Source organism: Callorhinus ursinus, unplaced genomic scaffold (assembly GCF_003265705.2).
Source record: "Callorhinus ursinus isolate GAN/ISIS: 27379988/994484 unplaced genomic scaffold, GSC_fseal_2.0 scaffold37, whole genome shotgun sequence".
In the NCBI taxonomy this organism is placed as follows: Eukaryota; Metazoa; Chordata; class Mammalia; order Carnivora; family Otariidae; genus Callorhinus; species Callorhinus ursinus.
The window spans coordinates 6301339-6329295 of NW_027397099.1; the positions used below are offsets into that span (position 1 = coordinate 6301339).

The 27957-nt window shown below is 54.8% G+C and overlaps 2 protein-coding genes and 1 long non-coding RNA gene across 7 annotated transcripts in view; 1 reads left to right on the forward strand and 2 right to left on the reverse strand.

Annotated features, from left to right (window-relative positions):
• The window catches only part of CTCF (CCCTC-binding factor), a 49674-nt gene extending 48188 nt beyond the window's left edge, over positions 1-1486 (reverse strand). For 2 of the 3 annotated variants that reach the window (XM_073880119.1, XM_025888954.2), the window contains exon 1: positions 1254-1485. The gene's annotated coding sequence lies outside the window, so the exon portion shown is untranslated. Of the gene's footprint in view, positions 1-1253 lie in introns of all 3 variants that reach the window. The other variant, XM_025888953.2, reaches the window with a different exon arrangement.
• Positions 1-24831, forward strand: LOC112836951 (uncharacterized). The gene is made up of 4 exons (XR_003211603.2): positions 1-700; positions 4903-5015; positions 10805-10846; positions 23652-24831. It is a non-coding gene; the product is annotated as an uncharacterized lncRNA (long non-coding RNA).
• RIPOR1 (RHO family interacting cell polarization regulator 1) overlaps positions 13502-27957 on the reverse strand; it is a 15952-nt gene continuing 1496 nt past the window's right edge. Inside the window, exons 1-22 of one of the 3 annotated variants that reach the window (XM_073880118.1) lie at positions 22544-22685; positions 21591-21717; positions 21321-21473; positions 21074-21152; positions 20352-20375; positions 20203-20256; positions 19902-20054; positions 19737-19800; positions 19598-19641; positions 19394-19519; positions 18864-19012; positions 18659-18788; positions 17034-18575; positions 16828-16946; positions 15832-15964; positions 15428-15563; positions 15167-15328; positions 14742-14900; positions 14413-14609; positions 14240-14323; positions 14034-14124; positions 13502-13891 (exon numbers count right to left, since the gene is read on the reverse strand). In XM_073880118.1, coding sequence (XP_073736219.1) covers positions 13794-13891; positions 14034-14124; positions 14240-14323; positions 14413-14609; positions 14742-14900; positions 15167-15328; positions 15428-15563; positions 15832-15964; positions 16828-16946; positions 17034-18575; positions 18659-18788; positions 18864-19012; positions 19394-19519; positions 19598-19641; positions 19737-19800; positions 19902-20054; positions 20203-20256; positions 20352-20375; positions 21074-21152; positions 21321-21473; positions 21591-21717; positions 22544-22562 — 3843 coding nt within the window. In that variant the 5' untranslated portion in view covers positions 22563-22685 and the 3' untranslated portion in view covers positions 13502-13793. Of the gene's footprint in view, positions 13892-14033; positions 14125-14239; positions 14324-14412; positions 14610-14741; positions 14901-15166; positions 15329-15427; positions 15564-15831; positions 15965-16827; positions 16950-17033; positions 18576-18658; positions 18789-18863; positions 19013-19393; positions 19520-19597; positions 19642-19736; positions 19801-19901; positions 20055-20202; positions 20257-20351; positions 20376-21073; positions 21153-21320; positions 21474-21590; positions 21718-22543; positions 22686-27957 lie in introns of those variants that run through there. The other 2 variants (XM_073880117.1, XM_025888952.2) reach the window with 2 other exon arrangements.

Here is a 27957-nt window from a genome sequence, read left to right on the forward strand (position 1 = left end):
TTCAATTACAACACCAACCCTCGTATTTCAGCGTATGGGCAAATTACCAGTGGAGTCAAGAATAAATTCATTCTGCCCTACTGACGCTTTAGATCGGGTTGCACAATCTCGGGGCAGAACTGCCTTCGTCTAGCCCTAAAGCATCAGGTACTAAATACTGTACTAAGTTAGCGTCAGGACATTTTAAAGCGGGAAGGAAACTCAAGGGTCGCCTGAACCAACTTAGCCAGCCCATAATCCCGAATTCAGGAATTTGTCACGTCACTTGAGATCAGAACGAAATTAAGTTTTGATCCCTTTGAGATCTCTTAGCGCACAAAGTCAGGCTATCACTACAAGGGGAGTCCGACCCTGGCTGTAGAAAAACTACTTGGTGCGGAACTCGAGTCTCTTCCGCCCACCGTGGGGGACCGCACCGGTCAGGTCCAGCGAGGAGCCCCGCCGCGAGTTTGGGGGCGCAGCCGGGCCCGGCGGGGGCGGCGAGCGCGCGTCCCCCCGCCCGCTCAGGCAGCGTCGAGGCGCGAGCAGCTCAGCCAGCCTTGCAGAGGGAGCTCTCGGCAGCTCTGGGGTCCCTCTGCTCGCAGCCGCAGCAGCGCCGCCTGCGCCACTCGGCGGAGACGGAGACCAGCGGCGGCGGTGCGCGGACTGGGAGCGACCGCCAAGCAGCCGAGCGGCAGGGGTATGCTCGCAAAGCGGCCGGGTAGGTTCCGGGGACCGGGCAGGCTGGAGGAGGGGCAGCCCGAGAGGCGTCGGCCAGGGCCCGACACCCATACTACACGGAAACCGGGCTGCGCGCACGGCGGCAGTGGGTCCGGACCCTACAGCAAGGCGGGCGCGGGAGCCGGGACACGGAGATCGCCTTTCGGCTGCGGCCACCCGCCGCGGGAGGGGCGGAGGGCAGAGGGCGGGCCGCGGCCGGGCAATCAGTCGGGCCAAGAGCCGGCCTCGAGGGCAGAGACAAAGGAAGGAAAATGGAGTCGCCGGCGCGCGGGCCTCTGTTGCCGCCGCCGCCGCCGGAGGCCTAGCGCGCCGCCAGGAGGGAGGCCTAGCGGGAGGGTGTTGGGGGGGGGGCGGCCGGGCCGCGGCGGCGACGGGCAATGGCGGCGGCCGCGCCGCAGCAGGGACGGTAGAGGGAGACAAACACCCCCCGGCGGCGGCGCTGGCGCCGGGCTGCAGCCAGCGCCGACCGGAGCGGCCCCATCGTGACACCTAGAGGCGGCCCGCGAAACCTCCTCCACCCCGGGCCCCCTTACCTCCGCGCCACACCCCCTGCAGCGCCCGCTCCGCCGCCGCTCCACCGCTCCGGCCACCCGGCGTCCCCGGCTAGCTCCGCGCACCCGCACCGGCTACCGCCACCGCCGCTGCCGCCAAAGAAGCAGCTCCGCGCACGGTTTAATCGCTCCACAGGCTCGGGCACAAAATGGCGGCGGCGCGGTGCAGTGCGCCTGCGTCGGCGCTGCCGGGGCCGCGGGTGCTGATAAGGGAAGGGACGGGTGGGGGGGCCGGCCGGGCGACGAGTGGAGGGCGGGGGAGGAAAGGTGAGGGGAGGGGTTGGCGCAGGGCAGCATGGGAGGCGGCCCCGGGCGCCAACTTTCAAAAGCGGGCGCGATGGCGTCACGGGACGCGCCGCGAGTCGCGTCACGCCGCACGCGCCCTCCCGCGCCCTCGCCCGGTCGCGCGTGGGCTCTGCGGGCGCCGCGACGTCCGGGCTCCCGCTGGGTGGGGCTTCCTGGGCGGAGGCCGCCGCCTCTGGGCTGTACAGGATCCCAGGCTTGTTTGACCTGGTTCTCTAGCCGCAGTCTCCCGCCCTGAACCCGTAAAGGGGGGTTGGGGGTGGGAGGCAGGGTGTTTGGAGGAAGCGCGCGCCGGGCTAGTTGGTGGAGCAGAGGCGGTTCTTGGGCCGGGCCCCGCCCAAGTCTCCGCCCTAGCCGGGCCGGACCCTCCCTCCCAGCTCCCCACCGCTGCCAGCCACGGTGTTAAGGCCGGACTGGTCCCCGTACACTCCCAGCTCCTCAGAACTGTACAGCGCCCGCGAGAGAAGCGAGAAGGGCTGTCCTTGCCCAGCGGCTTTTGAGGGATCTCTCCGCTTCCTAAAACCGGGTGCAAGAGAAGGCATGGGCTTCCCCTTGGTGTCACCAGGCCACTTCAGCCAAGAAAGGCCAACGGAAGATCAGATGTGATGCTTATACACCACCGTACCGGTCTTTTGCCAAAACGACTTTCTTATTTGGCGTGATTTAATGCTGTATTTTAAAACGTACATTTCTTGTCTCTGCTCGAGAGTTAAGTTCTCTGTGGGCGGCGCCCTTCAGCCCTTCAGCCTTACAGTGCGGTCGTCCCTCCCCCTCCCCAGGAAGCACCTGCGGATTCTACCCAACCAGCAGTGAAGTTCACCGACCGCAGACTGGAAGATGTTCTGGTGACCCAGATAGGAGAGCCTTTGGTACTTACGGGAATCTGACTCAGGACTGTATTCTGAACTCCCATACCTTAGATGTCACGGACAACAAACGGACCCAGCATCAAGGAGACAGTTTTTGCTCCATTCAGCTGATTGTTCCATTATGAGGATGCCAGTCCAATATTGACATTTTCTCGGGGTTTTGTTGAAAAAGGGAATCAGAAATCTAGATTTTTGTAATGTAAAATCTTCAGGTACTTAGATGTTAGCAACTCAGGTGTTTTTAAACTGTATGAGCTGATTAAACCATATATATGTGTGTGGGCTATCACTTGGAGGAAAGAGTGAAGAGAAATTCCAAGGCCAGATCCTAGACACTCCAGCATTTAGAAATAGGATAATGGAGAAGGAAACTGAAAGGGGGCAGCCAGGAAGACAGAAAAAAATCCACAAGCGTGTTGAATTTGGAATCCATGGGCAGAGAAGGTTTCCGTAGGGGGGAGTGGTCAACTGTGTCCAGTCCTGCTGAGAGGTCAACTTGGGCCAGAGACATGGCTTTTGGATTGGTCACCTTGGAATTCAATGGAGAATATTATTGGCGAATTTGACTTGATTCATGTTGGTAAATTGAGACTTGGACCCCACTAGAATGGGTTGAGAACGAATGGAAAAGTAAGGAAATAGAGACAGCACACGTAGGCAACGTGAGAATTTTGCTGTGAAGGGAGCAAAGAAATTTAGGGATAACTGGAAAGATAGGGGCTCAAGGGAAGAGATGTTTTAAAACATGGTAGGGTTCTGGAGCATGTTTATGTGCCATTGGGAGTGATACAGGAGAGAGAAGGCTTGCTTGACCTATACAGGAGTGAAATCCATGAGAGGATATAAGGAAACTAGGACTAACCTTGGATAGGAACAGGATGCTTCCATTGTGATAATTAGGGTAATAAAGGTGAAGACTGACGCAAATGCTGGTGAGGGTAGGGGGAGCAAGCGTACAACTTTCCTAGTAGGACTGCCTTGGCAGCATTGGGTACCTATTTGAAGTTTGTGATCATGAATTTAAAGTTAAACCAGTTGGCCTAGTATGTGGTTTTTTTCCAGCAATATTTAGCTGCTTGGGTACAGACATGCATGAAAGAGATAATTTCGTTTCTCAACACCAGGGCCCAAGTTTTCTGGTTCCTAATCTCAGGTACTTGCCTCATTAATCACTTAATATTCTAGAAATGTGTGAATATTTGAAAAATTTACATGTGACCCCTTTTTCTAGAAACCAAATGATCCCATTTATCTCTTACATATACCCGAGGACTCAAAAATAAAGGCAAACTTAGTGGAAATTACCAGATACCTCTGGAATATTTGCATCTTGCATTTTCTTCAGCCCTCCACCCCAAACACCTCCTGGTATACCTAGAAGCTATGTACTGGGAACAACAAGGCTGACTTGCACTTAAATTCTTAGCTTCTTTTTCTTTCTGGCACCTTTAATAATCTGATTAATAAACTTTCCATAAGACTTTACTTCCAACCATCTTCCTTATCTTTAAGAGTAAGCTATAAGAGTGTCTTCTAAAGCTTTAATATGGGCAAATATAAGTCAGTGTATTTAGATGGAAAAAGCTTCAACTATATTTACAATGATATTTACAGCTGCTATGGCCTGAATATTTGTGTCCCTCTCAAAATTCATATTTGAAATCCTAATGCTCAATGTGATGGTATTAGTAGATGGGGCCTTTAGGAGGTACCTAAGTCATGAGGGTGGAACCCTCATAAATAGAATAAATTCCTTGTAAAAGAGGCCTAATAGAGATCCCTAGTCCCTCCCACCATGTTAAGGACATATCCAGAAGGCAACGGCTATGAACCAAGAAGGGGGCCTTCATTAGAAAGCAACCGTGTTGGTATCTTGATCTTGGACTACCCAGCCTCCAGAACTGTGAGCAATAAATTTGTTGTTTATAAGCCACGAGCCAGTGGTATTTTGTTATAGCAGCCTGAGACAACTGTATTTATAACAACTATATCAAGGGCGCCTCGTTGGCTCAGTTAGTAGAGCGTGTGACCCTTGATCTCCGGGTTGAAAGCTGGAGTCCCACACTGGGTGTAGAGATTACTTGAAAGTAAATCTTTAGGGGTTCCCAGGTGCCTCAGTTGGGTGGGCGTCTGACTCTTGGTTTCCGCTCAGGTGGTAATCTCATGAGTCCCAAGATCGGGCCTGCACGGGGTTCTATGCTAAGTGGGAAGTCGGCTTGAAGATTCTCTGCCCCTCCCCCCATGCCTGCTCACACTCTCTGATAAATAAATCTTTAAAAAAAAAACCTATCAATTGTATGACCTCTGAAGCATCAGTTAGAAGCCAAGAGTGGGGTCCAAGTGGCCTTGGAGCCTGCTTTCTGAAGACAAAGATCCCAGGTGCTATTCTGACCCAGGGCTGAGAAAATGCTGAGGATCACTAGAAAGGAACAAGAGGAAATGTTTTCTTCTCCTTGTAGGAAACAGGGATATGTCCTATTTCATGGAATTGACTCCAAAGACCAAGAAATAGAGAGCCAAACCAAAAGGAGAGGATGCTTCAGGCTGGACAGAAACAAGCTGAGAGCAAAAGGTAATATGATGAGAGCCTGTGAAACCACTAGGAAAATAAAAATAAGGACAGATTTGTTCCCTGCAGTACTACTCCAGACTACCTCACCAATGAGAACTTTGGGTGATTTAAAACCACTCTGTGATTTAAGGAAGAATTCTTCTCATGAACTCTACGGTTTGTAGTCCACAGGAGTCCAGGGCATTATCAGCTGGGGCTGTCATCTTACCACATGGCAGCGTGAAGTCACCATGTTCCAGGATCTAGTCCTCAGCCTCATGGGCAGGACGAGAAATGTAGTCAGTATCGTAAGAGTGTATTCCTTCCTTAGGGACTTGTCGGGTTCACAGGAGCTTGATGGATAAGCAGAGGGCTGCTTTACTAACTGGCAAGTGGACCAGTGTCCTTGTGCTGGCAAAAGGCATGTTCTTTCCCTACAGGAGAGCCTCCTGGGAAGCCAAATTACTAGAAAGCTTGGTGAGCAGTTGATTAGATTAAGAGATGTAAATTATATAACTTAAATGTTTAATATTGCCCTCTCTAGATGCTAGAGTCAGATTGTCCAGGATTTTAATCTTATCTAGGCTCTTTATTAGTTGTGTGATCTTGGGTGAATTATAACAACTGCAGATTTCTTCTCTAGGAGATAGGATGATAATTGTACTTCACACAGGATTAAACAAGAAAATGCAAGTAAAGCTCTTGGCATAATTCTAGACACCAGTGATCGTACAAAAAATGTAAACTATTATTATTTTACTGTTATGCTTCTTGTTACCTACCTTCACTCCCAAATCATCCTTCTAGTGGACACGGTCTTTCTAGATTCATTAACAGAATCAATTACTGACTGGGCTTTCCTTGGCCTGGGAGCCATTCTTTCTGGGAAAGGTGTACTTTCTGCTGTAATTCTTAGAAAACAATTCTATTTCCAAGATCTTCCTTGGTTCCCCCCGTTGCCCCATGTAAAGTCTGCAATTATTACGATCACTTATGTTTTGTTTTGTTTTTGTTTTTAACTCTTTAAGCAAGAAAATCAACAATGGAGGAGAGGTGTTGATTTTCTAAGTAAAAATGGACAGGAATCGGGGCGCCTGGGTGGCTCAGTCGTTAAGCGTCTGCCTTCGGCTCAGGTCATGATCCCAGGGTCCTGGGATCAAGCCCCACATTGGGCTCCCTGCTTGGCGGGAAGCCTGCTTCTCCCTCTCCCACTCCCCCTGCTTGTGTTCCCTCTCTCGCTGTGTCTCTCTGTCAAATAAATAAATAAAATCTTAAAAAAAAAAAAAAAGGGCAGGAATCTTCTTGCTCACTTTGGGAGTAAGACCTAAAGTTACACCTGAATACCCCTGTTGTGTCTGTATCTATTATGTGAGATAGAATCCAATGTAGCAAACATTTATTGAGTACCTGCTGTTCTTGGCACTGGGGATATAAAAGTGACCCAAAATGTGTTCTTGTCCTTGAACTCAAAGTTTAACTGGTCAGATTGGTAAAAAACAAAACAAAACAAAAAACAATTATTGTGAAAATGGTTATAATGGGAAGAAGTGGATTCACAGATAAAGGAGTAAATCATTCTCTAGGAGTATCTCATTTCAACTGGGTGGTAAAGGATCAGAAGGCATTAAAAAGCAAGGCAAAGGCATGTAAGGTGAAAAGGAGCCATAATCAAGAGCATAAAAGGGCACAAGAATGTAGGGAGACAGCAAGTCATTCTACACCATTGAACTAGGGACACTAAACCTTTTTTTGGACACTAAACCTTACGAGACATTTGGAAAGTTTTCACAGTGTCAAGGGCAACCACTTTCTCCTAACATTTTAAAGACCTGCCCTTTCATTATCATCTCCTACCCAGACCACAAGGATTTTTTTCTTTACTAATGTCTACTTTCTTTAGACCCCTGTAAAAAGCCATGTTTATTTTCTTACCTCTTAGCTCAAATTACTGCTTTCTAGAGTCTAAAGGACTTTACCTAGACCTTCATCCCACACTGGGGGATGTGCTCTTTTGTTTTCTGTGCTCTAACCTGCATTTTTCAGGCATGCATTGATCACCTTTTAATAATCCATCTCATCGGGGCGCCTGGGTGGCTCAGTCGTCAAGCGTCTGCCTTCAGCTCAGGTCATGATCCCAGAGTCCTGGGATCGAGCGCCACATCGGGCTCCCTGCTCAGCGGGAAGCCTGCTTCTCCCTCTTCCACTCCCCCCTGCTTGTGTTCCTTCTCTCGCTTTGTCTCTCTCTGTCAAATAAATAAATTAAATCTTTAAAAAAAAATAATCCATCTCATCTGTACGTCTTTCATTTTGCAAAACATCTTCATGTCTGCCCTTTCAGTTGATGTTCACAGCTCCGTTTGAGGAGCCAGACACAGTTTTGTCCTAAACTCAAGAAATGATGTGACTTGCTCCGAGTCATCCAGTAACTTGTTGGAAAAACCAGAAATGAGTGCTCAGATCTTCCAGCCCCAGCCCCCCTTTCTTCCAGTTCTTTCAATGGCTGCTCAGAAGTCCTCACTGTCCGATAACATTTCCATTTCTATAGGGATCCTCTAGAGATGATGCTTTAGCTCAGTTTGCCTTGGAAGGGCAAGAGGTAGGGGAAAGGAGGTCTATCAGGAAGGCTCTGTGCATCTCTGCTCCCTCATGCTCTCCCACATCCCTAAATGTTATGGGATTAGTTTAGAGGAAATGGTTTCTGCCCCTAAAAAAGTTGGACACTATTGCCTTAACTCAAAGGAAGGGCTTTAATGATGAAAATTTCAGGCATTTGGAAGGCAGATAGCAGAAGTGTTTGGACTGATGAATTTTTAATCTAGAAGTATGTTCTGAGCAACTGCTTGAGATAACAGATCAATGCCCATGCTGGGTAGTACTGGAGAGAGATGCTGTCCCTAGCCCTCAAATGCTTTACATTTTGTCTTAGCCTATAGAGGCCAGACTAAACTTCATGAGCATTAGTAGCTAAAAGTCAAGGACGGAGAGGCAAGTATAAGGTATGACTACAAGTGTGGGGGAAACAGATTGGTCACTGACCACCGCAGTAGTCATGTAAGACTTAACAGTAAAGCAAGGATGACTCTCAAGCTTCTGCCTCCAGCCCACGCCCTTATCTTCTTGCCCTGGATCTACATTTCCAGCTTCTTTCTGGTTACTTCCTCCTGGAAGGCTCCCTCGTCACCTTACCGGCCTTGTTACTCACCTCCCAACCTGCTTCTGATATAAGGGCTCTCCCTTTTTAGTGAAAGATATGACCATCCAGCCATCACCAGGCCAGAAACTTGGGCTTCACTCACCTCCCACATCCTATCATCACCAAACTGTTTTTCCATTTTGCTTTTGGAACATCTCTTCACTAGCCTTTCCATCCCTGCTGCCTCCATCTGGCCCAGACTATCGGTCTCCTAACTATGCCTTCAGATGCCTCGCTGCTTCCTGCTTCCTCTCTCCACACAACTGCTAGAATGACCTTTCCAAAGAACAGATGTGATCACAAAATTCCCCTGCTTCCAGCCCACAGATGGGTCTCCAGTGCCCTGGGGGTAAATTCTAAACCCCACAGCCACTCCACAAGGCCCTATGACAAGCCCCTGCCCACCTCTTCAGCCTCATTTTTTAAGACTTTATTTTTAAGTAATTTCTACACCCAATGTGGGGCTTGAACTCACAATCCCGAGATCAAAAGTTGCACGCTCCACTGACTGAGCCAGCAGGTGCCCCTCTTCAGCCTCATTTCTAACGGCTCCCTCTGGCCCCTGTGGATTTAACTTGCTTGCCTCCTCAACCAGTCCAGCCTCAGCTCTCCTTCCCTATATTGTACCATGCTCAGGCTTCCATTTTATTCCTTAATTGGGATCCCAGTGTAAAAGTGCATTCTAAAACACTGTGCTTTGTAGGGTACATGGGGGTATTTTGAGTGTCCAGGCTTTTTCTGCATTAAGCACGGTAGTGTGTGTATATATATATATATATGAGGATATAAAATAAGTAATTGCAATGGGTGTGATTAGTACTAGACTAGGGGAAGTGCAGGCTCCCATGACAGCAGCATAGTGGAAGAGCAAGCTCCTGAAGAAATCTGTGATGTCTAGGTTGAAGCCTATTCAGGTGAACAGGCACTAACAAGGCAAGATGAAGGGGGAAGAGCATACCACGAGGGGCAAGCCAGCCCCACAAGAAGGCTCCAGTGCAGACCAAGAAGTTAAGTGGCATAGGGGCGCCTGGGTGGCTCAGTCGTTCAGCGTCTGCCTTCAGCTCAGGTCATGATCCCAGGGTCCTGGGATCGAGCCCCGCACCGGGCTCCCTCCTCGGCGGGAAGCCTGCTTCTCCCTCTCCCACTCCCCTGCTTGTGTTCCCTCTCTCGCTGTGTCTCTCTCTGTCAAAGAAATAAAATTAAAAAAAAAAAAAGGTGGCATAACTGAAGCTGGCTTTGTGTCCAGGTTGAGGGGCCTGGACTCTTCCCTAGGAGAAAAGAAAACCTGTGCGGTGGGTTTTAGAAATCACTCTGATGAACCATGGAGAATGGATGGAAGAAGGTTAAGACCAGAGGCAGGAAGCCTGTGAGGGGGCAGTTTTAGTGTCTCAGTAAGAGGTCAACATGTCCCGTATTTGAGTGGTGCCCATGGGGTTAATAAAGAGTGGACAGAATTTAGAAATATTTAGGGCGATAATTGAGAGGATTCCGGTGGCTGGGATGAGAGGACAGATTGTGTGGCTGAGTAGCTGGTAACCTCAAGAGACCTGGAGGAGAACTAGGTTTTGAGATACTGAGTTTGATTTTGAGCATGCTGAGTTTGAAACACCTTGGCTATTCAAAAGGAGGTGTCCAGTCAGCAGTTGGACATGGGAGTGAGGAGAGAGCCATGTGAATCATTGGCATACAGCCTTAGCATATAGATGGAGCCAGAGAAACAGATGAATGTGTTTCAAGAGAGAACAGGAAAGGGCCTGGAATGGAATCCTGTGGAGTGATATTTGTAAGAGGATCCTTGAGGAGGAGGTGGCAGAGAAGGCTGTAAGGAGATTCAGAGGATATAGCTAGAAACGTACATGTTAGCCATAGCAATTCAGCTCCTTATTCAGTGGCTCTAAGTCAGCATTTTTTTTTTTTAAAGATTCTATTTATTTATTTGAGAGAGAAAGAGAGGGAAACGGAGCACGGGCAGGGGGAAGGACAGAGGGAGAAGCAGACTCCTCACTGAGCAGGAAGCCCGGGGCTCGATCCCAGGCCCCTGGGATCATGACCTGAGCTGAAAGCAGACGCTTAACTGGCTGAGCCACCCAGGCGCCCCTAAGTCAGCATTTACTGGGAGTCCATATGCCCTGAGTGTATTCAGAGACAAGCGAGACTTGACTGTTGACATCAAACTCAAATGTGGCCACCACCACATTGCAACCTTCTGAAAAAAGAGGCCCCTCTCTTGCCGGCCAATGACCGTCTTATTTTCTAAGTGATAGACTGTTTTTCCATAGCTGGAGTCCTTACCAAGCTCACTCTTCCGTATTACCCGGGCCCAGAAGATCTGGGTCCGGCAGCTGAGCCACGATGGGCAGATGGCCTGAATAGGACACTCCAGGGCTGTCTGGGGGTGGGGGCAGGGGGAGGGGGAGGGAGCATGTCATATGCCTAGGGTTCAGCAAATTGTACCCACGCACCATGCACAGAAACACACAAGGAAGGCACCCCCACTCTGTGGGTGAGACAAAGAAGCAGTCCTTCTTCCATGTGCCAACCCATCTGCTTCTTTGCCTTCCCAAACATGCCTTTTTTCCCTTCTTTTTTTTTTTTTTTTTTTTTTTGTTCTCTACAGCTTTGAAAACACGAGGAAGAAGAGTGGGAGACAGGAGAAAAGGTAAGATTAGAAGAGGGAAGGAGAGGAGAAACGGGAGGCCCCGGTGACCACTGATACAATAAACTGTGTCCTGGACCACCACAGCCTGGTCCCTTTTTGCAATGCAGACTTATGTTTTGTCTGGGGAGAGCCCCAACGATGATGGCTAAGGTGTGGCTGTGGCCTTGATGGCCTTGATTGACGGGGTGCTCCTCCATGTGTCACACTTCCTCTTCCTCACAGAGCCTGGCACAGGCTCCACGGGACAGCTGGGCATAGGCTTTCCCTGCCCCGGTGCCTTTGACTCCTGATGGTGTCACCAGCCCCCCACTCCCATCACCTGGGGCAGCAGGAATGAGTGCCTCCCTGAACCTTGAGGAGGAGGTGGCAGAGAAGGCCGTAAGGAGATTGAGGATATAGCTAGAAACGTACACGTTAGCCATAGCGATTCAGCTCCTTATTCAGTGGCTGCAGTGTAGGAGGTAGGGGGAGTGCCCTGTGGGAAGCACTTGTGAGGCTGTGTGTGTGTAGGGAGGGGAGGATACAAGAGGGAGGATGGGTTCTCCCTGCCCTCCACTACCCACAGACACGCGCCTAGGTGTAGGAGGCCATTGAGCCTGACCTCGAGGCATTGAGGGAGGGGGTCTGAGTGGCTGTTCTGGGGTTGATCCACATAACCCTGAGCTAAGTAGGCTTGATGAGGCAAAGGCCGGACACTCTTCTTGCCTTTGCATTGACAGTCCTTCACCGGTATCTGGCTTTGCTCACGGTGTCTTCTTTCTGGCTCCTGACCCTCACACCCACCCTCAGCTAGAGCTGAATACTAGGCTCTGGTCTTAGGACTCTCCTTGTAGAGGACAGAGAGGGGCCCTGTCCTTTCTCAGCACTGGAAAGCAGGCCATTCAGATTTTTGGTGACAGCCCCATTTGACCTCTGGCTGGGATATTTTTCCATCCTCTACGTCTTGCCCAGGCCCTGTCCTCTCCTGTGGATTGAGCCGTGAGCTCGTGATGGCCCTGTCACCCCTGTCTGCACTTTCCCAGGACCTGGTCAGCCAGTGTTCACTTCCTCTTTCCCCACCACACAGGCTACGCACGCTTCGAATCCAAGTCGACAGTCCTGCCCTACCAGTGGGCCTCTTGTGGGGCCTCAGGCCTGAGGGGCTCCTTGGGGTGGTTCTGGGACCGGAACCTTCCTGCAGGGGCCCTTGGGGCAGGCCCAAGCTCTAGCCAACTTTGGGTGCTGGTTTGGTCTCCATGACTTGTTTGCTTTCTCCATCCCCTGCCACTCTAGCCGACCACCCAAAAAGCTGTCCCCCATCCCCTCCATGCCACCCTTCGTAGTTACAGAGGGAACACAGCACTGTGCTGGTGTGCTGAGAGTGTCTGCCCGCCCCCACCCCCACCTCAGCCCCGACTCTTCTGGAATGAGCCACCTGCTTCCACACACAGGTGTTTCCTGTGCTCCTTCCTGTTGGCCGTTTTTCTGCTCAGCGTGGCTTCCCCAGCAGGTGGTTAAAGGCCCAGCCAAACCTCCTCATACACAGCGCTAAAACACGGGGGAGCAGGGTTCCCTGGGGATCTGGGTCACCCCCTCCCCCAGCCTCCTGGGAGGGGGCCGTTGGCAGCTCATTGGCTCCTCTTGAGTGCAGGCGCACACACTTTCCCCAGTGTGCCCCACTTGTGTGCTGACACCACGGGCACTGAGACACCAGAGTGGGCTCCGGAAGTAGGGAGGGCCTGTTTTCCTTGCCCCTGGGTAATAATGAAAGCTCAGAGGGAGAGGGGAAGGGTAGAGAGCCTGTTGTCCAGCCTTGGGCGTGGGCCCCCTCCAGCCTTCTTTGGAACAGGCCCGCCACCCTGAAATCCCATCCCCGCCGTCCGCCTACCCCCCACTGAATTCTTAACCTTCTGGGGTTAACACACTCACGTGCCAGGCAACTCTGGGAAGAGGTGAGCCCTCTCCCTGGAGCCCTGCTTCCTGAAGCAGCAGTCTGCCCACTGTCAGGGGTGGGGAGCTCAGGGTTCAGTCAGGTTTGTTACTACGGAGAGGAGAGGCAGCTTGGGGAGAGAAAAAACTTGCTGTTTAGGGTCACGGGGGCAGCTATTCATGTTTCCTGCTTCCCAGGCCCCAGCTCTCCCCCTCTGCAAGGATCTCCCCTTTCCTCCTATCCAGCCCTCCAGGAGCTCCTTGCTCTCATCTCAGCCACCTTGGTAGGAAGCTGCCGCTGCTAAGGGAAGACCCAGAAGCCTGGCCGTTCGCTGACGGGGTTCTGCTGCCCCCTTCTGGCCAGAAGCTCCAGTCTTCCCCTCGGTCGTTGCAGCCGGTTTCATCTGCCTCCAGGCCACCTGGAGCTAGCTGCTAGGGAGCCATTACCAGGACTGGCACCTCTGGGCTTTCTCTGGGCCAGCTCCACAGTTTGGCTGCAGCCTGGGCCCACAGCTTCCAGGCCCAGGGCACCCCCGGTCTCCAGACTGGGCCTCGTCAGCAACCACCGTCTTCCTCTGCTCTCTTTCCCAACCCCAGTTCCAGCCTCTGGGCTCTCTTCTGCCTGAATTTCCAGGGCCAAAGCACATGCCATTGTCACAGCTGGGGGTGCAGGTACACTAGTGTCAGGAAGCGCCATAGCCAGAGGGTGCTGGAGCAGAGGTCAGGAACGCACCAGGCCAGGCCATGTAGGAAAGGAATTTTGCTTTTTTATTTTCTGTAAAACTCTGTAAATAAAATATAAAACCAAGGGATGTGGTAGGACACTGATTTGTGGCAAGTGTGCTGAGCCGAGGCTGGGAGGCACTTGACTGCAGGCACTGACTGCCAACCCAAGGGCAACGGAAGAATATATTAGATTTTCACTGATGGGAATCTGTGGGCGAGAGGTGTCTGGAGCCAGCCCTCACCCTCCCTGCCAGTGCCTGATAAGCCCTGAAAGTGAGGGGGAAGGGGCACTGGGAGCCAGCGGGGAGGGAATCTAGAATGCCGTGCTGGCCATGCTGCCGGGCCCAAAGATGTGGGGCAGGGCGTCCAGTGATTCCTCCAGCCGGCGATGGGCAGACTGCCCCTCTTCCCCTGTAATAGGTAAGGATGGGGTCAGGAGTGATCGTAGCCCCATCTCGGCCCTCCCATCCCTGACTCCATCTCACTCCAGCTCCCATCAGCCAGAATGTTCCCGAACTCGACTTGACCTGTATCGCCCATCTCCTAGCCTCACCACACTGCTGCAGGCTCTGCCGAGCAGCTTCCCTCACAGCTTCTGTGTCCGTTTGGCACAGGTACACCAGGGGCTCGATGCCCTCAGGAGCCTACCGGAGAGAGAACATCGAGGTGGGCCCAGTGGGAAAGGTGGGAAAGGCCCAGGGCCCAGGACTGAGGGAGCCGCGAGGGGTGTGAAGCGGGGGATGGGCTGGCACGGGTTACCTTGATGCAGCCCAGGGCCAGGCAGCCGGCCACTCTCGTCTGTACATCCTCATCCTCGAGCTGGTCCAGGAAGCAGAGCAGGGCCTGGGTAAGGGTGGGAGCGCAGACTTAGCCAGACACTGGGAGCCTGGGGCCCCAGCCTTTGCTTCAAGGAAGGCCTGCCTGCCTCTCACCCGTTCCCGAAAGACAGGGCCCAGTGATAGGCTCCGGAGCTGGGTGCTGACAGCAGCCATGACCTTGTTGTTGCCATGGACCAGCAGGGAGCTGAGGGCCCGAAGCCCATCCTTTCGCAGCCGCCCCTCGGGCGCCAACCTCAGGGCCTTCAGCACAACAGCTTGGTCATCTGAGTTCAAATTCCGCACCAGTAACACTGAAAGAAAGGGAGGGGTGGGACAAGGCGGCGACTCGTGGGGTGGGGTCCTTTGTGCACTCATGCTCTCATCCACACCTTCAGACCCACCCACGGGGTCCAGCCACTTTGCGATCAGGGCCTCGGCCTCACCCTCCTCAGCGGTTTCAGTCACATAGGCCTCCATGGAGGGGCTATCCAAGGCTTCGACGTAACTCCAGAACTGGAAGACCGTGAACTGCTCTCCAGGGCCTGGGTGGGGCCTCCTGGGCAGCTTCTGCCCCAGGGCATCCTCCAGGAACTTGACACACACTGTGGGAGGCAGTGCCGCAGGCCTCAGGGTTTGGATGGACCCAGGCCCTTACAGGGAAGAATGCTCCCATCCCAGGTTCAGGTCCAGGGGCCCCCTGTCCAAACCCTACCCCTCTGGGTCCTTGTGTGCAAAGGAAATAGCCTTCACTAGTTCTTCCTAGTGCTCAGCTCAGCAGGTCTGTATGGGCTGACCTGGCTTTTCCTGAGGTCCCATCACTGGGGATCCGAGAAAGGAGGCAGAGGGGGCAGGTAGGCAGCCCACTCACCAGCCTCAGCTAGGCCTGGCTGGCGCAGGGAGAGACGGGCACTGTACTGATTGCAGAAGGTGAGGAGCACTCGCTCCACAGGGCAGATGAAGGGGCTGAGTCCCTCTGTGCACTGGTCCCAGAAGGTCAGGAAGCCGGGCCGGGAGGCTGAGAACTGCACCACTATGAGGAGGTGCAGATGAGCATCAGCAACCCACAGGCAGATGGGCATGTAGATGGGGCGAGGTAAGGGAGGAGCTTCGGGGCAGGCAGGGCCTTTACCTTCCTGTGCAGAGGTGGCAGGGATTTCCCATCGCCTGCTAAGCTCGCATACGGCCTCCAGCACTCTGGCCTCCCTCAGTAGCCGCTCCAGGGCCCATGCCTCCTGGCAGCGCAGGGGCCCAAATGTGCCCAGTTTCTGGAGAATAGGGGTGCCAAGCAACTAAGACCTCAGGATAAAGACTGGGGAGGGTGGAGCCCAGGGACTACAAGTCCCAGCATGCATGGAGATGGGGTGGGTAGCCAGAGTACGGGAGGTGTTCCACTCAGCAAGAGCCAAATGCTAGGGCCCTGGGGGCAGTGGGGAGTGGAAGTCAGAGGAGGTACGGAGGGCCGGGATCGAAGTGCAGGGCTCCCTGGGATAAGGGGCTATAAAAGGAGGGTGTGGGGAATACCACTAGCCTCACCAGCAGGAGGCGGCTGCAGTGGTACAGGTGCTGGACCAAGGCAGCGTCCAGAGCTGGACACTCCGTGCTGAGGGGGCGGGCACTGGGTAAGTCGAGGCTGTCCTCAGCCCCAGGCTCCAGGCTGTTTGGGGGCCTGAGAGAAAAATGGGGTCAGTCACCCCAGGAGCACGCATCACCATGTGGTCATCAGTGTGCTTTTATTAAGGTCACCCCATCCCAGAATGGAAGAACAGACGATGCACAGACAACAGACAATGGTTAAGTTCATGGAGGACTTCCGGAAGGAGGAAGGGACTAGGACCAGCAGGTGGTAGTGGGGATGTCCAGGGTCCGTCTGCCTTTTACCTCCTCCAGCGGCAACCGCCAGGATCTCTGGGGCTGGGACGGGTGGGAGTGGGGTTGCAGGCGGGATGGTCTGCGCGATGTGGACTGCAAGGAGTTATGGCCCAAAGAGTGCAGGGCACAGGGCCCTAACCTGGGCAGCAGCAGAGGGAGGAGGGGCTGGGCACAACCCTCAACCGGGATTTGGCAAAGGCCCCTCTGGGACAGGGAGCCACGGGGCTGGGTTCTCCAGGAAAGCCTACGTTGAGACAGAGGGGGTTGATGCTGGGGGACCCAGGATGCATGGGGAGGCAGTGAAAGGGCTGGTACACAGGGGAGATCCAAGGTGAGGCCAGGGGAAAGAGGAGCTGGAGCATCATGAGTTGATGGGGACCAGCAGGAGAGGCAGGCATTGCAGGGACCAGGAGGAGGGAGGTCAGAAGTACTGGGGACACAGAAGGGGTTAGAAACAGGCATCAAGGACACACGAGGACTACACGGGGTGGGGGTGAATACAGACGCACCTGCTGGCAGGTGCATCCCCTTCTGCCCCCCCTCCAGTCTTGCTGCTCTCCTTGTTCTACCTGGCCCCCACCTCATCTGTTCCCCCCTCCTGGCCTTTCTCCTTCCCCTGGGACTCAGCTTACCTCTGCCCCCTCACTTGGCCCCCCTCACCTGTCTCCAGGACCATCCATGTCGTCATCTTCATCCTCGTTGAGGAAGCTGAAGCTCTCCAGGGCATGTTCCACAGTGATACTAAGGCTGGAGGCCCGGCTGCGAGTCAGGCCTTGTCTCTGCTGGGGTCATGAAGGGAGTCAGTGCCACCCCCCCACTGCCTGACTACCCTCCCCGTGCTGCTGCAGCCCACCCGCCCGCCTCACCATGAGCAGACTCTCCAGCCGGGTCACCTCCTGCTCCAGGCCCTGCAGCTCAGGGAACTGGCCACGATAATCATCCAGAGCAGCCATGAGGGCCCCCAGGGCCTCTTCCAGCCTCCTATCCCCAGCCCCTCCAGTTGCCCCTGGAACTGGGGCCCGGGTGGCCACGGCCGGGCTAAGGTCTAAATGCTGGGGCACAGGGGCTAGAGGTGAGGGAGGGGGACTTGGGCTCCGAAGGATGGGCTCTGGGGGGTCTGGGGAAGGACCTGTGCGGGGTTCCCAACTGGATGAGGCGGCACCTGGGTAGGAGGTACTGGGGGCTGTAGGGTCTGCCTGAGTGCAAGGAGTGGAGGCTGGGTAGCTGCAGGACAGGGTGAGGGTAACTGGGAGGGCGGGGTCTGTGTTTGTAGAGAGGCTGGGAAGCACGGCATGGTCTAGGCAAGTAGAAGAGCTTACAGTTAGTAGAGTGGGGCTTGTGACAGGATCGGTGGGGATCCTGGTGGTCTGGACTGGGCCCTTAGCTTTGGGGGTAGGACTTGTAGCAGTGTGAGTTGACATCCTGGCTTTGTGAGTAGGGCTTGTAGTGGTATGGGGGGTGCCTGCAGTGGTATTGGGGGTGCTTGTGGTAGTGTGGGTGGGGCTTGTAGTGGCATGGGTGGGGCTTGTAGTGGTATGGGTGGGGCTTGTAGTGGTATGGGTGGGGCTTGCTGTAGTATGGGTCAGGCTTGCGGCAGTGTGGACAGGGCTTGTGATGGTCTGGACAGGGCCTGTAGTATCGGGGGTAGGACCTACAGTAGTGAGAGTGGAAAGCATTGCTTCGTCAGTGGGTCTTGTGGTGGTCTGGACTGGGGTTGTGGCACTGGGGGTAGAGCCCGTAGTCAAGGGGGTAGAGACCGTGGGCTTGTGGGTGGAACCTGTGGTAGTGTGAGTGGCACTTAGAGCACTGTGGCTAGGGCTAATGGCATTATAGGTCGAGCCTGTAGTGGTGTGGGTGGGGCCTGGCAGTTGGGAAGAGCTAGAGTCTGTGACCTTGTGAACCAAGTCTAGATGTGCAGACAGGGCAGGATCTGTAGATGTGTGGGCAGGGCCTGTTGTACTGAGGGTGGGGCTTATGGCAGAATGGCAAGGGTCCACAGCAGAAGGAACAGGACCAGGTGGCTCCCCATGGGTGGGATCTGGGTGTGCAGGCAGGCTAGGTCCCCAAGCTAGATTTTCTAGACCCAGAGCCTCCACTGAAGCCTCAGCCAAGGCAGCATCCACACTGGCCTCACTGATGTGGCTCAGAGTCCGGCTGTAGGGGGCATGCCCATTGGCCAGGGCTGGGGCCATGGCGCCCTCTTCATCCATGGGCCTAGAGGTGGGGGTCTCAGGCCTACGGAAGGCGACTTGAAGGGGCAGAGGTTCAGGCTGCTGCACCAGAGGCCTGGGGGCTGAAGAGTGGCGGGCAGTGCCTGAAAGCTGGGGGCTAGATGAGTCGTCTGAAGATTCAGATGATAGGGACCATGCCGTCCCATTCTCTAGCTCCTCCTGCCGCCTCAGCATATTCTGGGAGAGAGGAAAGGGCATTTCAGGACCACCCCAGGGAGTCCCTGGGGGATGGTGGGGCCTAAGCCTGGCCTGTGACTCACGTAAAAGGCCTGTTCCCGAAGTGAGGGTGTGTCTGGTGGGCTCTGGCTATAGGTGGAGAAGCGCTTGGTGACTGTGGAAGCCTTATTGACAGTGGAAGCAGTTGAGGGCTGGTCATCCTTGTCGAAGGGGCTGGGGAAGGAAGAGGCTGTTAGCAGGTGCCACAGGACGCCTGGACCTGTCCCCAGGCCACTCAGCAACACCAACCTCCATGTGACTTCCAAGCTGAGCTTGATGGTGCCAAGGTCATTGATGTCCACAGCCACAACTTGGGGCAGGGCAGCAAACAGGTCCTTGGTCTCACAGGAGACACTGCCTACAACCACGTGGTTGGCCAGACCCTTTAGTTCTGTTACCTGTAGCCAAGAATGCATCATGAGGTCACAAGGGTATAGGGGTCATGAGGTTGTGAGAGTACAGAAGTCCGAATATCTATAGGGGTTATACGACAGTCAGAGGGTCATGGGGCCATGAGAAGGTTGCAGGGATTGGAATTTTCTGAGTGACGGGGCCATGGAAGATTAAAGCAGCCTGGGAGCATGGGGATCACAGAGGTCTGAGTTTGTAGGGTCACTGAGGTCATGGGGGTCACAGCCTCATGGGGGTCCAGGGGGTCCAACATTCACAAGATGAAAAGATTATGAGAAAATCCCGGAGTCATGAAGGTCACGGGGGTCACATATTCGCAGAGGAGTCACAGGATCACGTTGCCCTGTGGTCCTGGGCAGATACATCACCTTGATGGACAGGAATTCCGTGAGCAGAGGAAGAAAGACGGTTTCCTCACTGTCCCACACCTGCTTTCCGCTACCCTCAATTCGGCCCCGTAGTTTCCAGCGCTGCCGCCCATATTTCATGCAGATCTAGGTGAACAGGCAGGATGAGGCAGCCCTGGCTGTTGCGACCCTCCCATCCCAGCCCTTCACTGCACATTCTCATACCTCATACTGATCGCCCACACACAGCCTGGCGAAGCCAGCCAGCCCTGGGAATTGGGGGAGAAGGAGATGAGCCATGTTGAGGGGTCTCAAGCACACAATTCCCTCTCCCCACCACCAGTCTGCTCCCATCACTTAGTACCTTTCATCCGGAGATGGAACTCGCCCAGCTGTGCCTCGAGCTCACTCTCCAGCAGACACATGCTCTGAGAGGGGTGGTCAAGGACAAGAGGGGGTCAAGAACCAGGCCCCCCTCACCAGCTCTGCTATACCCTGTGCCTCGGCCTCATGGACACCCCTCTCTCACCTCTGTGTACTCGCGATGCCCTCGAGTGGCCTCAGCCAGGCTGTCCCGGGCCTCGCGGCTCCCCGGGGACCCAGTGCTGTAGGCACGGACCATGTTGTAGGCACCATCCCGGAGACGTCGCTGGACACAGTATGCCTCATATAGCTCGTCAATCTGGGCAGATGAGTGGGGTGGTACTGGTGGAATTGAGACTTACTCTCGGGCTTGCTCACCCAGGGCCTAGCACTCCCCCCACCCCAATCTCCCTGTGACACCAGTCTACCGCCCCACTTGTGTGCACACATGCATGCTGCACACGTACCTTGCTGGCATGGAACTCCAACCGTCGCAGGAAGCGTTCAATGGACTTGACTTGCTGAGGGAGAGGTATGTCAGGAGGGGCCAGAGGACCAGAGCCCTTTACCCTCCCCATGAGCTAACTTCTTCCAACACCATTCTCTACACACTCACCTTGTCCAAGTCATACAGGAAGCCCTACAGGAGAGGATGAGAGGAGGCACTTAGGAGGCATGGGAAGTATTCCAGCAGGGGCACCTGTCTACCCAGACCCAGCTAACTCCTCTCGTGCACAGCCTTCCTCCCCCTCATACCATAGTCCACAGCCACTCCACTCAAAGCATGGACCGACCCACCTTCCCACATGCCTGGCCTTTGGTGGATGTTAGTGACATAGGGTCTGGTCCTCAAGACCGCTCCTGTACCCTTCCCCTGACCGCTTCCCCTGGGATCCCTCCCCTGGCCCTCTCGCTTTCCCGCAACCCTTAGGAAGAGGTTCTCTCTACCAGGGAACTCTTGTTCTTCAAGACCCAGCAGAGGTGCTTCCTCCTCTAGGAAGTCCTGACCTGTTCCTGGGGAAGAACTAGGACTCTCTGTCAGTACTACTACAATATAGTTTCCTGCTGTCCACATCTGTGGGAGTCTGACCCACCCCACTGAAAGCTCCCATGGACAGATACTGGGTCCTAGGCAGAAAATGTACACAGCCTGGGGAAGGTGGGGCTAGAAACCTGCCCAGCCCCAGCCTTTCCTGATATCCTGTTTTCTAGTCACAGCTGGGCTAAGTCACCCTAAAAAACAGCCCTGATGTCACCCACAGCTGGTGCTACCCAGTCCCCCATATCACAAGGGCAAAGAGCAGTAGTCCAGGGCATCCTTGTTAACCCTTTACTCACCAGGCGGGAATTCCTCTTGGACTCCCTAATCTGTCTCTGGAGTTTCTCCTGCTCCTGCTGGTGCACTTCCAAATAGGCCCTGGGGAAAGGGGCAACTACAAGAATTAGCTTACCTTTGCAGCCTCCAGCTGCCCAGGGTACAGGCAGTAGGAAGAAGATATGAGGCTGGGGAAGTTTCCTACTAGCAGAAAGGGGATGAGGGCTTAGGGAGGGGTCCTGGGATAAGGCATTGGGAGGAGTTCCTTACGTCAGGCCCTGCTTGAGCGCAGTGTACACTAGGTCCAGCCGCTCCGGCTGTGGGACCTTAGGGGCTGGGTGCGCCACGGAAAACATCCTGGAGACTCGGGAGAGCGCTGGGGGCTTCCGTGGGGGCCCCGGGGGACTGAAGGCCGGGAAGCTCCTGAAGAAGAGGCTACACTCAGAAAAGCACAGGAAGGAGTCCCCAAACCCTCACTGCACACCCAGCTCCAACCCCGTCACACTCTCTTGACCCCATTAGCTCCCCTCGGCTGCGTACCTGGGCCCCCGCTCGTGGCTGCCGAGGACGCCTGCGAAGGACTGGCTCCTACTGACCCGGGCGCTGAGCAGGCGGCGCTGCGGCCGCACCGACAGGGACATCATGGAATGAGTCCGCGCGGGGCTCCCTGGGGGGTGGCGAGGGCGGGTGTCCAGCGCCAGTCAGGCTTTTGAAGCCCCCTCCGGAGGCCCGGCCTCTTAGTCCTCCCGGACACCGCCTGACGCCGGGAGTCCGACAACCCCGCCGGCCCCGGCGCTAATGACAGGGCGGCCGGGCGACTCGGCCTCGGACTCAGCGTGGCCTCGGCTCGGCCCCCACTTCCTGCAGAGGTGCAGGCTCCGCCTGTCACGGGGCAGGAAGGGGGGTCGCGCGGGGACCCTCCCCCGGCTGGGAAGGGGCAGGAAAGGGGCGGGGCGCATGAAGAATGTGCGGAAGCGCCTGTTTACCCGGGGGCGGGGCGGGCTCCCCAGCCCTGCCCCTGAACTCACCCCCCACCCGCCGCAACAGTGACCAGGAGCTCCCGCGCCCCCACCCCGCGAGGCCGCGGAGGTCACCGGGCGGGGTGCACGCTCTGAGCCCAGCGGAGGTGCCGGACAGGCCCGGCAGGCGCGGGACTGGCTCTTGCGACCCGCCCGCCCCGTGTACACTGCTCCCCTCCAGCCCCCACCGACTCGCAGGCGCCGGGACGCCAGAGCCCTCCCAGCGGCCAGCAGCCGGGGGATTCCCAGAGTGGGGGGCAGTGCCAAGAAGTGCCCTGCCTCCGCCACTTTCCTGTGGCTCCGACCTGGAAACTGAGTCACAGATGGACGCCTTCGCCCGCGCCCTTAGCCGGAAGGGATCCTCCGCAGACCCCCACCCTGCTCCGAAGAAACACGTGCCCCTGGCCCCCAGAGTCCGGCCCACACCCCCTGGGGCCAGCCCCAGGGCCTTCGCAGCCCCAGGCCGGGTCCTACCTCTCTTCTTGGCACTCATGGTAGGTCCAGGACAGCTCCCCACCCCCTGCGCTTGCCCTCCCGCCCCTGTGTCCCCACAGGCCCAGGGCCACTAGGTGCTGGCCGAGCTGGGCTCCGCGCTCGCTCCCAGCGACTCCGGCTCCGGCTTCAGCTCCTCCCGGCGCCGCCCCCCGCCCAGTTCCTGCCGCCTGACTCAGCCCGCCGGGATGGATGGGGCGGGACCGGCTGGACGGGGGCGGGGGGTGGGGGTACCGGGCCCGGGGACTGGCCGGCCTCTGGGAGGGGTGCCTGGGGGTTCCCTTGGGGGAGGACACTGAAGTGGGTCCTCTCGGGTGGGGTTAGGCGTTTGGGTAAGAGAGTTGAGCGCGGCGGTGAATAAGGAGGAATAAACAGAATGAAGACCCTGAGTGGAGACTGGATTGGATGCAGTTAGCATAAGGGTCTCATAGAGTGGCTGTAGAGGGGTGCTGAGAGAGGACTGAGCACACAGGGGGCTGGGAATTGGGGTTCCGAGTATGTAAAGACTGGAAGGGCTGTGGGTGCGGAGTGGAGGGTCTATGCCAATGGAGGGCAGAGTCAGGCACGAGCATGAGGGGTCTGGGAGGCTGAGAAGAGAGAAGGGCTAAAGGGGAACTGGACCAAGCTCATATTATGTGTTGCTGCCTCAAAAAGGAAGAAGAGAAGGAACTGGGTACAGAGTCACACAGCCCCCATTCACAGGGGTGCTCAGTCTAGGCACACTCCCCGGCACCCCCAGGCCCTAGGGAAGAGGATCAGGTCCCACTTCCCAGCCAGGGCCTCCTCTCCAGTAGAAGCTACATCCTAGAATGAGGCCCCCTCCTTCTGGCCACCAACTCACATGGCTGAATCTCCCTGGTGTTGGTCCTTTCCCGCCACCAGTATCTTTTCCTTGAATTTCCTTCATCCACCTCCAGCCTAAATAGAGGCTACCATGCCCAGGGACTAGTGGGCATTGGAAGGGCTGGGTGCTCCCCCATCCCATAAATACTCCTGCTCCCTGATGCTCAGTTCTGCTTACTTTCTCCCCCGAGAGGCTGGGGTGGGCCCAGGGATCAGCATTTCCAACAAGCCCACCACTCCCCTACAGATTCAGATGCAAGATGCCCAAGGACCCCAGTTTGAGAAGTGCTTAACCTCCTCTCTCTCCTTGAAGACCTGGTGCTGTGCACCCTACACTAGCAACTATGTATTCCTGCGGATTGCCTGCCCAACACTGGCCTTTCTGCTCCCTTCAGCCACCCTCCAAGGGAACACTCCTGGCTCTGGAATGCCCCTTTCCTAAATCGCAACCACAGTGACTCCAACTTTAAGTCTCTCTCCATCACCTCCACCTTCCCTGTCTTCTACCTGAGACCTCTTGAGCCCTCAGCTCATTTATTCACCTATTCACTGAGTGACAACTCTGTGACAAGCATGTGTCAGTCACTCCTGGAGATACAGCCCAGAATTCCAGACACCATCCTGCATAGAGCTCACAATTGGCCCCAGCTTCCTTTCTCTCTGCCAGCTCCCTCCCACCTTCTCTTCCCTGCACATCCTTCTCCCCAGCCTAGATCCGCAGCTACCACTGCATCGCTCACTGCTGCTAATATGCCTAGCACTCGTGCTTCTCTCCTACCTGGCAGAAACCACCACTGGGCAACCCACCTCCCAGCCTTCTCTGTGCCTGCACCTGCTGGAACTGAGCTGGAACCACAGAGCGATTCTCTCAACCTCAGCCAGGCTCTCATTTCCCACCGGGGAAATCCTCATGTGTGGCCCTCCTCAGCTTTCTTCCTTCTCACAGATGATGAGTGTTTCAGACTTTCTCCACAAGCCTCAAACAAGCTCAAGTCACTGCCACATAAAAAATGAAAACAACCCTGGCAACTACCAAAATGCCCATCCGTAGATAATGGAACCTATACAGCAAAAAGAATGGACAATATATAACTGCACACAGCAATATGGATGAATCCTACAGACATAAAGAAGCAGCAGGACCACAAGAGAGGACACGTGTATGGTTCCCTTGATATGAAAGTTCAAAAACAGGCAGAACTCATCTATGGTGATAAAAGTCTGAATACTAGTTACCCTTTGGGAGTCGTTACTGGAAGGGGGCGCAAGGGGGCTTCCAGGGTGCTGGTAATGTTCTGTATTTCCTAATCTGGGTTCTATTTCCTGATCCTATGTGGGTGTGTTCCCTTGTGAAAAATGGGCTGAGCTGTACACTTAGGACATGCACCCTCTCTGTAGGTATATTTTAATATAAAGTTGACTTTAATAACTCCAAAATGAAATGACTCTTCTGTGGACCTCACGTCTCTTTCCAGCGACCCCACCCATGGTTCCATTTGGCCTTTTCAGAGTCAAATTTCTTGAAGAGATGTCTACCTCGATTTCCTCTCCATGACCAGCCAGTTCTCTTCCCACTCTGGTCCACCTTCCACACCCACCACTCCCCTGACTGGTCAGTGACCTCCCTGTTGCTGAATCCAGTGTCCAAGGCCTAGTCCTTATCATGCTTGATCTCAGTAAAGCTTTTCACTTCTGTGGCTCTCTTCCTCTTCTTTGAGCCCTTGAATTTCAAGAGGCAACAACATGCTCCTGGTTTTCCACCTATCTCTTTCTGGCTGGACATCTTATTTTCCCACAGGAGATCTGTCTTTCTCATCATCCCGGAATGGGCCTCAGCCTCCTCACTCTTGGGCTGGGTACATCTCCCACACCTCAATACCATCTAAACGTTGCCAACTTTCTTATCTCTTCCTTGCCCAAACGGCTCTTCTGAGCACCAGGCCTCTGTAGCCAACTGCCTGCTTGCCACCTCCCTGGAAGCTGAGCGACAATGCAGAGTGGGCTATTGGGGATGTGCTGCGTTTGAGGTCCCCAAGCTGAATCCACCAATTTCCTTCTCAAACTTGACTCTCCCCAGTCAACCTCTCTGTGGCAGCCCCACCCCCTCTTTACCCAGTTGTTCAAGACAGAAACAAGGAGTCATCCTGGATGCCTCTGTCTCTGTTACCCCCACATCCACTCAGCCACCCACTCCTGCCATCTCTGGAAACTGCTCCCCTCACCTCCACTCCCATAGTTAGAATTCGAGTCCAAGCTGTCACCGCCTCTCATCTAGAACCCTACTGCAGCTTCCTAATGGGCTCCCTGTCTCCACTGTAACCCACGATGATCCATTCTTTTTTTTTTCTTAAGGGTATCCAGCTTTATTTTACATGACTGCCTACATTTTTTTTTTTAAGTAAGCTCTGCGCCCAACGTGGGGCTTGAACTCGAGACCCCGAGATCAAGAGTTGCATGCTCTACTAACTGAGCCCACAGGTGCCCCCTGCACTGTTTATTCAATAACAACATTGCTCTTCTTAAAATTCCAGTCATCTCCCAATGCCAAAAACCGTGCTTTCTATAGGCCAGGCCCTGCGCTTAATTAACAAACATCATCTCATTTAATTCTGGTAACAACTCTAATAGGGGTAAATCTTATTAGCCCCATCTTGCAGATGAGAAACCTGAGACTAACTGGCTGTGTGACCTCGGGCATGCCATTTCTTAACCTTTTTGGGCTTCGGATATCCCTCTGTTAAATGAGCATAATAACAACAACAATGGTCTCCCAGGGCTGTTGGGAGTTTGAAATTAGCTACTTCTCTCTCTAGGGAGTGTTTGGGGAAGGGAAAATTGTATGTGGGGTAGGGAAGTTGGGGTGGGCACACTACCACACTTTGAGCACACAACAAATATTAACTGCTGTTATTAATAATCACTAATCTGCCCAAGATTACACAGCTGGTAAGTGGGAGGGCCAGGATTCAAATCCAGACAGTCAGACCCCAGGACTCTGAGTCTTTAACATCCCTCTCTCTGACTCTTGTGAAACATCCATGGGTGACTCCCTACCCCAGGGATAAAGTCTAGATTCTCTGACATGACCCCCAACACCCTTCAGGCTCTGTGCCTCCCCACATATACCTTCAACCAGTCCTCCACTCAGTCCCCCTGCTCCTCTCATGGTCTTTCTGTTCCAGCTACTGTGACCCTCTCAAAACCTGCAAGGCTCTTCAGCCTTTAAGCAACAACCTCCATTGCTCCTGTATCCTCCTCCCATACTCTCAACCTGAACAACTCCCTCTCTTTTTTCATGTCTTACCCTATGACTTCTTCTTCCCGGAAGCCTACCCTGGGTTGGTTCTCCCTTTCAGGCGCCTCATAGCTTCCTTCCTCTGACCCCTAAGACCACATAGCTCAGTTGTCAGTTCTCCTTTAGTATCTGTCTTCCAACCAGACTGTGAACTCTGGAATCAGGGGCCTGTTTGTGGGGTTCACTGCTGTGCCCTCTGGGCCCCACACCAGGGAGATGAGGGAGGGGGCTGAGTGAACCGGGCTGCCCGGACACAGGAAGAGCAGATCCTGGGCTGTTGAAGGGGTAGATTTTAAGTCTGTGCCCACCCCAACTCCCCTATCCTGCATACAATCTTCCTTGTCCCTTCCCCACTTGCTGATTATATCAGCAAGTAGCGTTCTGCTCCCTGGGCATAAGGCAGGGTGGGGACCCTGGGATTCTGGAACTGAGTGGGTAGGCTAGAATCAGAGTAGGCTCACTGTCCTAACACTTTTCTTTCTCTGACTAGGGCTCTGCTGCCACCAACTCCCTAGTCCCTGACAGGGACCAGGATGTTGGTCTGCACTCTCGCCAAATGACCATCAGAATATCCACCTGAAATGTGACCATTTCAGCAGATGGAAAGGCAGGATCTTCCCTGCTGCAGGGGAGAGAAAGAGCTGAACCCCTCTGAGCTAAGGGAGAGGGCCCACCTTAACTGGCAGGGGCTGAATGATGGGAGCCAGGGGACTCTCTGGACTCATGCCAGCCCTGAAGTCTGTTCTGGACATGGGAAAGATCCCAGGTCCCAAAAGTTATGGGGCCTGCAGCGCAGCCAGCTCCAGGCAGAAGGGAATGGAGCCCCGGAGGCCTGCATGGCCCCAGATTCCTCCACCCCCAATACCCTCTATGCCAAAAGTGGTGCACTTGTGTGGGACGGGAGGTCCCACCACCTGCACTGCCCAGCTCAGTGGTATGCCCGGCCAGGCCAGCAGCCTAGCCAGGAGTCCCCGGTCCAGCCCCGCCCAGGCGCGGGGCTGCCCCAGACTGAGGTAAACAGACGCTAAAAATAACCGGGGCAAGGGGCGGCTGCAAGAATGGGGTCCCTAACCGAACCTGTCCGGGTCTCCATGGCGACTGCCCCCAACCCCGGCTGCTGACGTCATGCCGCAGCTGCCTGAGCGGGAGGGAGGGGGGAGCGCGCGCGCGCAGCCTAGGACCCCCCACCCCGGAACGAGGCGGAGGCGGCCGGGTGGCTTCACTTCCTGCCGGCCCCCTCCCTGGTCAGCTGGTCACA